This window comes from Eumetopias jubatus, unplaced genomic scaffold (genome assembly GCF_037043125.1).
Source record: "Eumetopias jubatus isolate StellerSeaLion01/CBP00866 unplaced genomic scaffold, mEumJub1_p1.0 scaffold_4, whole genome shotgun sequence".
NCBI lineage: Eukaryota > Metazoa > Chordata > Mammalia > Carnivora > Otariidae > Eumetopias > Eumetopias jubatus.
The window spans coordinates 102,827,583-102,840,387 of NW_028274810.1; the positions used below are offsets into that span (position 1 = coordinate 102,827,583).

The following is a 12,805-nucleotide window of genomic DNA, read 5'->3' on the forward strand; positions in this document are numbered from 1 at the left end:
CTCTCCAGCTTGGACCTGGAGTCTACATCCGGTCCCCACCCCCACCCACTGTCCATGTGTGCACTGCCCAGGCCTCTGGAACTTTATGTGCCTGGAGTGGATCTCTCACCTTCTCCCTCAAACCCTCCCCAGCTTGCCAACTCCATTCCGGTAAAGGACACCATGCTACCTTCCCTTGAGGGTAGCCCAAGTTCAAACCCTAGGAGTCTTTGGAGACCCTCAACCCTTGACCTCTTTATAGGTCTGCAACTCTCTAGCAACAATCACATAAATCATATTTTTCTTCCTCTCTGGGAAATAGGTGACACGAATGAATTTCAAATAGTAAGCAAGTCACTGGGTGATGATATCAAACAAACAAGGAATGCTTACTGGAAATCTCCATCCTTTGCCACAAGGAGCAAAGGGTTACCTGCCCACGGAAACAGACTCAGGTCAAAGAGCAGCATTTCCAGTGGCCCTCCCCTTTGGCAATAATTTCTGCTCCAAGGAAGGTCAGAACGGAGGTGATCCCACAAGGATGAGATCTCGTCGTCATGGGGTAAGGCTGCCCTGGATAAAAGTCACGGGTCCTTTGGTGGCTCTACCTCTCTCATCCTCTAACCGTGCCTCCTAGCTTATTTGAAAAGATCCCAAATTAGGCCTGGCTCAGGGAAGAAATGCAGTCCTTACTTGAGGAAGGTTCTAGAATAGTCAGCTTTACACCCAATCCACCTGCAAGCCTGGAACATTTCCGGAAGCTTACCCTTCCCTGCAACTCTCCCAGGCTTTCAGGCCTTCTTTCTGGTCCTCACTGAAGCCAAGCTTTATCCCACCTCAGCGTCTGCCTTTGTTGGTCCTTCTACCTGCAAAGCTCCCAAGCCAGATTTTTGCAGGGCTGGCCCCGCTTTTGATCCAGGTCTCAGCTGAGCTCCCCTAGGAGGCCTTCCTTCCTTGACTCCCTCAATTGAAAGAAAACCCCACTGGTTTCTACCAACCTACCCCGTTTTGCTTTATGGCACTTGTCACTGGAGTTATCTTGTGCACCTATTTTGTTCATTCCAGGGACACGTGTCATGAGGCTGCCACAAGCCAGGACAGGGCAGAGCAGTGAAAGGAGCAGACCCCTGCCATCCCAGAGCTTGGTTCCACCGGGGTGCCGGCTGGCAAACCAACACACACGCACATAAGCAAGAACTTCTCAGAACATGGCACATGTTCTTGATCTGTCCCCTTGTTTGCCCTGGGAGGCTCCCTGGAAGTTTGCTCCAAGAAGCTGGGAGGGCTCACTACCTCCCAAGCACCAGTGGGCCGCTCAGTTGCTAGCTGTTGAGTGAGTAACTGTGGGGGTGAGTGAGACGGGCAGCGAGACCAGGAGCCGTGTGCTGTCTCCTCACACATGGCCTTGGCTGGTCCATTTGCCAGATGGGCCAGGGAGGCCCAGTGGGGAGCTCCATCTGAGGTCACCCGGGGTGAGCTGCACGCAGGGCTGGACAAGTCCCAGGGCTTCCAGACTCCTCATTCATTCAACAAACACAGTGTGTCAGGCACGGGGCACCAGACGAGGTCTGCTCTCATTAATTGGGGAGACATCATAGGAGAATGCCCCAGGATGCCCAGAGTGTAATGCCAGGTGGTGATAAGGACGCCAGGGAAAATAAGGCAGTGTGAGGAGGAGTGGGAGCTGGGGGGTGTGCATGCTGCTGGGCAAGTTACAATCTGAAGGAGGCTCTGGGCAGGATTTACTGCGAAGGGGAGGTGGAGCAAAGGCTTGAGGGAAGGGAGAGAGCAGCTGACGGGGGCTGGAGAGTTCTAGGCAGGCAGGAACAGCCAGTGGGAGGTTGGGGGGCACCAGCCTGTGGGAGGAGCTGCAAGGAGGCTCTGGAGGCGGAATGGAGTGGGGATGGGGGAGCCTCGCAGGTGAGGCATGGGGCCGGGCCAGAGGGAGGAGGGCCCCTTGGGCCATTAGAAGGAAATGGCCACCCCTATCAGTGAGCAGGGAGCCTGTGGGCAGTCCAGGGGTCTGACTTGCGTTCTCAAAGGTGGGCAGAGCTGGACGGGAAGAGGGCCAGGGTCAGGGGAGACCTGAGTGATTAGGAACTGGAGCAGGAGTGGGAGACAGGCCCGGAGAGGGGGTACAGTTTCATCAAGGCCACGCAGGGGGCCCAGGGGACCTCAGCTGCTCAGTCAGCCTCTCTGAGGTGCTGTCTCTCCCTCGGTCAGCACCCGCAGCAGGGACATCCGTCTGGCTCACTGATGTATCCTTGGCCCTTAGAATACTGCCTTGCGCAGAGCAGATGCTCCATAAACATTAGTTGAATAAATCAGACTGTAACCTGGGCTACTTATAGAGCTACTGCCCAGGCTGGTTATAAGGCTCAGATGACTGAATGGTGCTACGCACTTAGTAAGTACTAGGCAGGTAGGAGCTCATCTGAGTTTATCCTGACTCCTGACCAGGGCACTTTCCAATCTCTGTCCCAGGGCAGGGCAGGCCTCAGGCAAAGGAGATACTTGCAGAGAGGTGCAGCTGATACAGATCTTAGGGGAGACTGATTTTCCAGTTTGCTACGAAGGGCAGAGCACAGGGGCCCCAGAAGAAGGAAGAGCCCGGAGCCTCTCTATCATTCTCCGCAGCCTCGAAGCTCAAGCCCAGGGGTCTAGGCCGAGCCTGGGGCTCCCCTCCAGCTGCACAGACCCCGGGTAAGCACGTGGTGGGCCCTGGCATCCTGCCGGCAAGGTGGTAAAGGAGCTCTGAGGCTACCTGCTCCTCGCCCCTTCTCTGTCTGCCCTGACTGGAGGTCTGGATACCTGGCTCCCCTCCACCGACCACGAGTGCTCCTGGACAGGACGGCCGACCCCACTGACTCCATCTCCCTGAGATCCAGGGCCTGAAACAGCCCCAGCCCAGTTCCCGCCAGCCTCCATGCCACCCACTTAGGGACCCTCCTTCTGCAGGGAGGATCCCCATGGGGCAATAGCCCCAGAGGTCACTGTGGCAACTCCTCCACCTCTGGAAGGATTTGCCCAATGGATGGGGACAGACTGGATGAGGGGCAGGTGGGTGCGGGCTGTTCCTGCAATCTCCAGCCTTCTCTAACACCCCAAGGTGCAGCCTGGCCTGAGCAAGCCACGCCCCCCCAGCCTTGGTCCAGCCCTCCAGCCCCTCTGCAGCTTGTCATTGCCACGGCCCACAGCCTCCCGGGGCGGGATCGAGTTTCTCACTGGTAGATCCGGGAGCCCTTCCTCCCTCACCCACTGCCAGGGAGAGCTGAGGCCTTATGAATAATTCACCACGACTCACAGCAGGTCTGGGAGGCTCACGAGAGTGAAAGTGTGGGCCACAGCCTCCACAACCAGGCTGCCTGGGTCCCCGGATTGAGCCCTGTGGCCTGGGGCAGCTTGAGCCTCTGCCCTCTCCATAAGCAGCCTTGGGGTCCCCAGCCGTGGAGAGCAGGAGCCTCTACCCCCGAGACAGGAGGCTACATGGGCATTGGCCTCCAACTCCCAGCAGGCCCCACTCCAACTCCCAGCCGCCCCCTCCTGCCTGAGCCCAGCCTGGCAACCTCACAAAAGCACCTTCTTACCGGCCAGGTCACACGCTGCAGTGAGAATGGGCCCAAGTCTTCTGACCACCTCTGTGAGAGTCACAGAGGCCTCTGAAGGGCTGGCGGCTCATCCGCCCAGGCCATGTGGCCTCAGAGTTGGCATCAGGGCCCAGTCACTGTCAGCACCTGGCATGGCCTGGGAGGGGTCAGGGTTCCCACGGCACAGCTAGTCTTCCTAAGGCCGGGATCCCAGCTCATGCAGGGCTCTGTCTCATCCTAGGCCCCAGGCTTTTCAGTGAGGAGGGGTTCAGGGGCAGCCTGGGGCTTCGCCCCTCCCCCTCCTGCCGGAGCGCCTCATCAGCACCCCCAGGGGTGGGCTTGGAGCCCTATCTCAGTTTACACCATTTGGGCTAAGTTGGCATCGCCATTAGCCTGGCTTTGGCGGGCCTGTTATGTGTGATGGGGGGCGGCTTTATGGGTGCAGAAGGGTCACCACAGGCCATCCTCCCCTCTCAGGACCTCAGTGTCCTCTGTGTGAAGTGAGGGGGTGAGGCAGGGGCATTCGAGTCACCACAGTGGGGCTGCAGGCCTGTCTCAGGGGCCGCTACCTGGCCTCAACCTGGAGAGTCCGAGTCGGGAATCTGGGACCAAGCCCGCCAACCGTGCTGATGGTGTCAGGTCGGGAGCCTGCATCTCGGGGGGCCTCCTACTCTAAATCACTGCCTTCAGTGTGATCCAAACCCTAGCTTGTCCGGAGTGAAGGACTCATGCCGAAGTGCCACCAAGCGGCCTCTGGCGGGGGCTGTGAGGAGAACCTCTGGCCCGTGAGGCACACTGCGGGGCTCCCACTAACCAAACCCGGGAACTCCCTGCTCAGCAAGCTGACTGCAGGCCAGCCTGGAGGCTCTCAGCACTGCCCTATAGCACCCCAGGGTGCCTGGGCCCAAGAGGCTGCGGGCTGTAGCCACCCTGCCACGAGGCCCTGGGGCCAGGCTGGCCTCCTGCCTGCTCCCTGGGAGCCCGGGCCCTGCAGGCTCCCCCAGGCCTGGAGCCAGTGGTGAGGACTGACCCCCTTGCCTCGTGGCTGCTCGCCTCCCGCGGCTCGGTCTTCTGTCACCACTTAATGTCCCAGGCACCCACTTGGACTGACAAAGGTAACTGGTCAGAGCCCCCATTCGTCCGGTCCCTGGGGCCACTATTGTCCCACTCCCTTAGACACTCCCGCAGGACCCCTGGGTCCTCTCAGATGCACGTAAGACCTGGTTTCCTCCCTCCCCCAGGACCCCCCCGGGATTTCCCTGCTCTACACTGAGCCCCATTCTTCCCTATGCTCCCACCCCACCCTGGGGAGCTCCCAGCCCACTGCTCAGCTGCTTTCTCAGAACTGCCACTCAGGCTGAGGACCCTGGGAGGTCTGGGGGCCCCACCTCCCCCGCTAGAGGGAACGGGCTGAGGGGCCCCAGGAAATGACAAGTTGCTCTCTGGGTGGTCCAGTCAGCGGGCTGTGGGGCTAGGACGTGGGGTGGGGTGTCTGGGCAGGAGGCCCTCTCCCTTCACTGCTCCTCCTTCTTGACTAGGAGTCTAGGAAATTCTCCCATATCTTCACTCCTACCCCCGATTTAAAGATTTTTATTTAGCTATTTATCTGAGAGAGAGTGAGAACGAGAGCAAGAGAGAGAGAACATGAACGGGGTGAGGGCGTGAGGGGCAGAGGGAGAGGCAGGCTCTCCACTGAGCAGGGAGCCTAATGTGGGGCTCGATCCCGGGACTCCGGGATCATGACCTGAGCCGAAGGCAGACGCTAACCAACTGAGCCACCCAGGCGCCCCTCTCCTATCCCCCATTTAAGATAGTCCTGCACATTGGCACAGGCCAGAGCTCAAGAGAGCCAGCTGCTGCAGGCTGGAAAGCTTCCTGGAGAGGAGCAGGTGATCTTGGCCCGCATGCCCAGCCTCCCAGGTGCAGCCGCGTGCTGTGCACAAGAGCATCTGCCTGCCAAGCTCTGGGGCAAGTGGCTGTGGGCAGCCTTCCAGGAAGGGAACAATTTCAGCTTGGGTGGGAACCGTCTCTGGCCACGGGGATGGCCCAGAAGCAGAAATTCCCCCGGGATGCTGGAGGGCCAGATTTCAGGCATTCCCCAGAGCCCTGGCCCACACCGCCCAGAAGACAGGCGAGGAGGGGTGTCCTTACTTACTCAGGATGGTGCCCGATGAGAAGCCTCAGGGAGGGGAAGTCTCCTTTGGCGGCAGCATAATGCACAGGCAGAGCGCCTGTTTCTGTGGCCACAGCAGGGTCCCCACCACCGTGACGCAGCAGCCAGTCCACCAACTCAGGGTGGCCGAAGCGCGCAGCCAGGTGCAGGACTGTGGCACCAGAATTGTCTTTGTCCTGTGGGAGAAGAGCCCATTAGTCCAGCCACGGGGGCCGTTCTGTCCTTGGGCCCCTAACTGGCCCTCTTTGAACTACACCCATGCCACCCGTGCTGGGCTTCCCGAGGCCTGCAGGTCACGACTGTGAAAGGCTTGCTTATAGTAGGCTTTTAGGACATGGCATTCTTGGGCTCCCTGGCAGAGCAACTGTCACCCAGATGCTCAGGGAACGCCTGAAGGAGTGAGCGAGGGTGGCTGGGCTGTTGTGGCAGTACGAAGCTAGCCTCAGGATTGTGGGGGGCACCCCCTGCGTCTAACCCTCGGCCCCTTCCTCTCCCTCCCCCCCTCCCCAGGTGTCACATGAAAAGAGGTCTCCAGGTTGGTGGACCTCCAATAACCCAACATCAGTGCGGGGAACAGCCCCTGCCCGGGACCCCAGCAGACTCCCTGCTCCTGGCCCAGGGAACAGGCTGTGTTCTCACTCTGTGGAGGAGGAAGCTTCTGGGTACTGGTGGCAGGGCCTGGACAGTCAGCCAGTGGTGGTCGGTGTGGACTAGCGGCTGCCCCTGGGAGGGGCTTGGGCTAGACCCCCTCCCAGGCACCCCAGAGGGGGCAGGCAAGGGTCTGGGCCCCAAAGTACCAAATATGTCATCCATGACCATCCAGGTGTGTGTGTCTGTTGCAGGAGAGGGCTGGCAGGTGCTGCTTACGTTACCCGGGCAAGGAGGGGAATCATAGAGAACCCACAAGTCTGGACTCAGGGGCTGGCAGGTCTGGGTGAGCGGGCACCAGTGTGGGAACAAGCCCGAGTTCCCAGAGCCAAGCAGGTGGGATTCTGGAGAGGTGGGCAGGGCCGGTCACAAGGATGGGGCAGCAGTGGTGGGGGGCATGGTTTACTAGGCTCAGGGAAGGGAAGCCCCTCTGCCCACAGAGAGGCTCTGGGGGGGAAAGGTGTGGCCAAGGCGGCTGGAGGAAGGTGAATATCAGAGGCTCTTGAGAATCAGGTGAGAGGGAAAGAGGGGACCGGGGCCTGGGGCCACAACTAGTAAGTCATCCGTCAGGCTATGGGGGTGGCTGTGGGGCTAGGAGGGAGGTGGCCAGAAGGTGAGGCAGAGCGAGCCACACACAGGCAGCGAAGGACAACACCGGGGCTGCTCTGTGCGCCGGAGCGCCCAGTCCCTCGCCCTGAGCCCGGACCTCTGCGGGGGGTGGGGCGGGGCAATAAGGAGAAGACCCAGGCCTGTGGGCTCTGGCCCGTCCCCAAGGCTCCAACAGCTGTGTAGGCCCCAGGAGCCTCACGTGCTGTGGCCCGCACCCTAAAGCTGCTTATCTCTGGGCTGAGCAGCGCTGGGGATCGAGGTCATCCCCCCCACATACACACGTCTGCCCCGAGCTTGCTGGGGCTCAAGGGAGGGAGCCGTGATAAGCTGGGCACAAGGCCACCTGTTCCCCCACCTCCTCTGCAGTGGCTAGGGAGGCTTCCAGCCAAGGCTGGACACTGGACATTAGCATGCCACCTCCCAAACAAGTGGGCACAGACCATGTGCCAGGAAGTCCTGATAACAGAGCCAGCCAGGAGATAAGGGGTCCGGCCATCTCCCAGGAAGCGTCAGAAGAGGGACCTTGCCATCCTGAGAGCGAAGTAGGGGGATAGGGTCTGGTCATCCTGAGGGTACAACCAGCCAGCTCAGAGTCACCCCTGCCTCCTCTCCTACATCCAGTTAGCCCAGTGGTCTTGCTAAGTGGAAAGTCAGTTCTGGTTCCTTCCTCCAGTTGCTTTTCCCACACAACTAGGATATCATCCAAATTCCTAAGCCCAGCCTATGGTGGCTTCTCCCCTCTCCCCCCTCCTTGCTGATCCTGCCACAGGACAAGAATGTGTACGCCTCAGGGCTTTGCACTTCTTGTTCCTTGTGCTTAGAACTCTCTGATCAGCACCTGGCCACCTCCTTCTCATCATCCAGGACTCCCCTTAGAGGTCACTCACTCCTCGCCACCCCGCCCAAGCAGTTAGCTCCCTGACACCCCTCCACCACAAGGCCGGGCAAGACTGACCCCGGGGTTGCTGTCCATTGCCCCCAGGGACTGGCAGCTCGGGGAGATCAGGACCACACCTGAGTCCCCAGGCCTAGTACCTGTTCGATGCTCTATTGCCCACAGGAGCAAGCAGGAGAGCTACACATCAGAGCCTGAGTTGCCCCGCCTCCAGCTCAGGAGGGACCAGGTTTTTATCAGCCTGGGGGCCACTGAAGGAGACCAGGCGGGGTCTCAGGGCAGGAAGACTCAGGCTGGGCTGGAGAAGCAACTCACAGCTGGAAGGCAGGAAGGTGCTGATGTCCCAGGGTCAGCTAAGGTCCTGGGGGAGGCCCCCATTTACCACGCCCATCACCCCTGCCCCATGTCCTGGCCTTGGGGACACCTGCGTCTGGGCCTGGGGTGGACTGTAGGACTTTGCCCACCCCTCTTCCAGACCCGATCCCAGAAGATCTGAGCTTCTGATTCTGTGCCCCGCCCACTCTCCGGGACTCCCGTGGATCAGTGTTTTGCTTCTCCCCCCCCCACCACCCCCACCTCCCATCCCGGCTTAAATACTGGCGCAGGTAAGCCCAATTCTCTCCGGCTCCCCATTACCCAGTGCTCTTCTAGACAGTTGGCCCCACCTTGCCGGGGCGTCTTCCCCCGGGGCACTGTCGACCTGGGGAGCCCACCGCACCAAAAGCCCTCTGGAAGGAGCTCAAAAGCCAGCTCATTCGGGAGATGCCCAATCTCACCCACCCGTGAGCCACGGGGGCTCTAGGCCAGAGCTCTCCCCGGGGGCGGGGGGGGAGGAAGCCACAGGACGCCCAGTGAGCGGCGCAGACCCACCTGCACTCCGCAGCCGCCCTGCGAGAGCAGCCACTGCAGGCAGGCGAGGTGGCCAGTGGCGGCGGCGTCGTGGGCCGGCGTGGCGCCGTTGCGCGCGCGGGCCGCGGCGGGCAGGGCGGCCTCCTCCACCAGGAAGCGCAGACAGTGCAGCTTGCCGGCGCGGGCCGCGTAGTGCACCGGCAGCGCGTCCAGCGGGTCCCGCAGCGAGGCCTTCAGCAGGCCGGCGGCGTGCAGGGACTTCAGCACGTCCAGGTCGCCCTGACGCGCCGCCTGCAGCGCCCGCTCCAGGGCCATGGTGCCGCCCGCGGCGCCGCGACCCCCTTCTCAGCGCGTTCCCCCGGGCGCCATGCACCTGTCCCGGGGCAGCGGGAGGGCCCGCGGCGCGGCCGTCGGGGCCCTGCGCCTCGGGGAGGCGGAGCGGCTGCCTGCCGGGTCTCTGGCCCGCACCGCCTCGCCCGCTCCGCTCCGCCTCCGCCGCGCTCTGGGCCTGGGGGCCCCCGCGGGCGCCCGGCTTAAGCCTGGGGCCCGCCCCCCGCACCGCCTCAGCCCCGCCCCCGCCGCGCCGCCCCGCGGGCTGGGTGGCCGCGCCGAGGGCCGGACTCCGGCGACGATGGCAAGTGCGCCCGGGGACTTCTCTCCTGATTTAGCTCACGTATAGTAGAGACCGCGGAGGGAGGCCAAACGGTTCGAATTTGAGAGCCGTCCAGGCGCTGGCGAGCGGAGACCCCAAACGAATTAATTCATCAACCCAGTGCCCACGACATGCTGTTCCAGGCCCGGGAGACACAAGCCAGCAAACAATTACTCTCTGCCATTGCAGAGTGACGAGTGTCACCAGAACAGGAATATGGGGTTAGAGAGAGAGTTGTAGGCACTGAGTGGGTGGTCAGGGAAAGGTGCATCTGAGGTGTGGTGGGCTGGGCTTTGAATGGTAAGAAGGGGAGTTCCAGGCAGACCAGACTGCAAGGGCAAACACCCTGGGGCAGGAACAGGCCACACAAGTCCCTGAGGGGCTCCTGGTCTGTGCCAAAGTGGGTGCAACAGGTGCTGGGCCCTCAGCCTTCTGCGGTTCCTCCAGGCCCCAGAGCCTCCTGGAGGCAGGAGAAAGAGGAGGAAAAGGCAGGAATGCCTGGGACACTCAGGTTTCTGGATCCAGAGGCTGTGGGGCTCAGAGAGCACCCAGAGCCTCTGTCTGGGGTGGGGAGAGTCAATGGTGAGCTTGAGGGCCTGGGGCTGGCAAACAGGGAGAAGGGAACGGTAGGAATGCAAAGGCTGGGGGCAGTGGGGAGATGCACCAGAGCAGTCACACAGGGAGCAGAGCCAGGACCCTCCTCTGAGGGCTCAGGAAGGTTCCAGGACGGCAGCAGGGCGGGAGAACACACAGGTGCCAAGCCAGCGTACCTGCATAGCCGGAAGCCTTTCATGGGAGCTGGATGTAGGCATAGTCATGGACAGGAGGAGCTGCCAGAAGGCGGGGGCTGCGTAGCTCTGGGAGCACAGTCAGTACGCCCTTTGAAGTTGAAACAGCCTGTGTCCTTCCTCGCCCTCCCCCACCTCCCCACTGGAGCCCTGTGAGGGCCTGGCCCTGGGCTGTTTCACCCAGCACCTAGCTAGGCCCAGCTCAGGGAGGCCTGAGCTGTAGAAATGCTATAGAGTGAACCTGCTTTCTAGAACAGTGAGAGTCCTATTGCGGGCCTCTGGGTCTGCCACCTGGTGGCGCTGTGCACTACTACCTCCAGGACTCCAAGGTGCCCCGGTAAACCAGGGCTGCTGTGCCTGCACAGCCTGGCAGGTTGCCACCCACTTCCCAAGGGCCAGAACAGCCTTGCTCCCTCCATGGGACCTGTGGCAACTGGGCCTGGGACCCCTACCCAGTGGTTTGTGGACAAGGGGAGGGAGGAGTCTTATCCTGGAAGCCGCCATGCTTCAGCGGGCTCTTGATGTCCACTAGAGCTGCCCTTCTCTAGCACACCCAGGAGCAGGTACACCGTGGGCCCTACACGTGGCCGGGGTGCTGTGAAGACAAAGAGCTAAAACAGCTTGTCTTTGGTGCCCCTCCCCTGTGCCTCCTCCGTGACTAAAAATCCTTGCAGTTCATGTTCTTCACTCCCACGGTGGCTCCCCTGGTCCTGGACACCCTCATGTATCACATGGTTTTGTCATTTGGGGGTCAGATGGGGGTGATGTGCTGCCGCTGGGGCAGCAAAGCAGAGGAGACACCCCGAGCCTCTTCCGCCATGGATAGGTCACCTGTGAGCAGCTTCCCTTGCTGACTGGCTGACTGTCCTCTCAGACTCCTCTCAGAACACTGCCCACACTCAGGCTGAGACCCAGGTCTTCTGGGCTCCCCTGGGTCCACCAGGTCCTGCCCAGCAGCCCTAGAGAGTCCAGGCCAACAAGAAAACATTTATGGAAGCCCTACAGCTTCCCTGACACTACGCTAAGCTTCACCTGCATATATATATGTATATATATAAACCTAAACACAGAGGCATTTATTGTTAGAAAGAGCAAATCTTACACTCAACTGGGTTGTTGTTGTTTTTTTAAAGATTTTATTTATTTATTTGACAGAGAGAGACACAGCGAGAGAAGGAATACAAGCAGGGGGAGTGGGAGAGGAAGAAGCAGGCTTCCTGCAGAGTGGGGAGCCCAATGCAGGGCTCGATCCCAGGACCCTGGGATCATGACCTGAGCTGAAGGCAGCTGCTTAACAACTGAGTCACCCAGGCACCCCTCAACTGGGTTTTAACATCAAGGCATGAGAACGGAGATGCCCTGGCTTCCACAGGTCTTTGGCTCCCTCCAGTGCAGGGCTCAGTTCTACCGAGACCAGCTCTACCACAACCACTGTTCCCTCATCCCAGCAGCAACAGTTCAGGTCCCTCCCTGTTACCCAGCAGCTGGAGGGGACAGAGTATGACAGATTCTGGAATGCCATCTGCCGGAGCCCCACCTTCGCTAAGCTTCTCTAAGCTTCAGGGAAACAGGAAAAAGTCCCAACAGTCAAACTGCATTTTCTGCAAAAGCTGGAGGGAAGTATGTGACATTCCTTTGCGCAACAAGCAAAACAAAATCAACCGATTTGGTGAATCGATGCTGCAGCAGGATCTTGGAAGAATCAGGGAGGCCCCTGGGGAATGGTGGGCAGGGAGAAACCCCCAGGCACCGAAGTCCACGTCAGAACCTCTGCTCAGAAGCTGGGGAGGCACAGGGGCCAAGCCATTCAGGGAGGCGCTCCCTCCCCTGTTGTCCCAGTATTGTCTCTGGTCCCCAGCGCCAGGGCCCCAGATCGGCCTCAGTCCTCGGTCGCAAGTGAGGGAATGGGCTGCAGCTGGAAGTTCTCTTTCCAGAAGACGCTGTTAAAAGCAAGGCCACTCTGCGAGCCAATGACCTGCCTTGTAGCTGGTCCCAGGAGAGTTCTGTGAGGAGAACCAGCCTGGAACTTCCTTGGTAGAGATGGCAAAGCTGATCAACTGCTTGGATTTGCTGTGGGCCCAGGACAGGTTCTGAGGCTGCCTTCTTAGCAGCAGGATCTGCTTTGGATGCATGACAAGATGGAGGTGTATTTACCTGGAATGAGGTTGTCATTTGCAGACTGCCCGCCTGTCTGCCCATCAGTTTCTGTGATGCCCGCTTCGTTAGCAGACAGAATGAGTGACACAAATGGCCACGGTGAAAGGCAAAAATTTCATCTTTACCTGCATATATTTTTTAAGATTTTTATTTTTTTATTGAGAGAGAGAGAGAGAGAGAATGGTAGAGAGCGTAAGAGGGAGGAAGGTCAGAGGGAGAAGCAGACTCCCTGCTGAGCAGGGAGCCCGAGGCGGGACTCGATCCTGGGACTCCAGGATCATGACCTGAGCCGAAGGCAGTTGCTTAACCAACTGAGCCACCCAGGCACCCTTCACCTGCATATTTGATCACCACAGTGACACTGTGAGAGGGGTACAACCACTATCCCCATTTTGCAGCTGGGGAAACTGAGGCACCAGGAGATTTGTTTGTTTCTATTTTTTAATGTATCTTGCCTGAGGTGACATA

At 60.0% G+C, this 12,805-nt stretch overlaps 1 protein-coding gene across 4 annotated transcripts in view; it reads right to left on the bottom strand.

Moving 5' to 3' along the window:
* ESPN (espin) overlaps window positions 1-9,055 on the bottom strand; it is a 30,097-nt gene extending 21,042 nt beyond the window's left edge. For all 4 annotated transcript variants that reach the window (XM_028108345.2, XM_028108344.2, XM_028108343.2 and 1 more), the window contains exons 1-2: window positions 8,762-9,055; window positions 5,722-5,915 (exon numbers count right to left, since the gene is read on the bottom strand). In XM_028108345.2, coding sequence (XP_027964146.1) covers window positions 5,722-5,915; window positions 8,762-9,055 — 488 coding nt within the window. The remainder of the gene's footprint in view (window positions 1-5,721; window positions 5,916-8,761) is intronic.
* Between the last annotated feature and the right edge of the window lie 3,750 nt (window positions 9,056-12,805).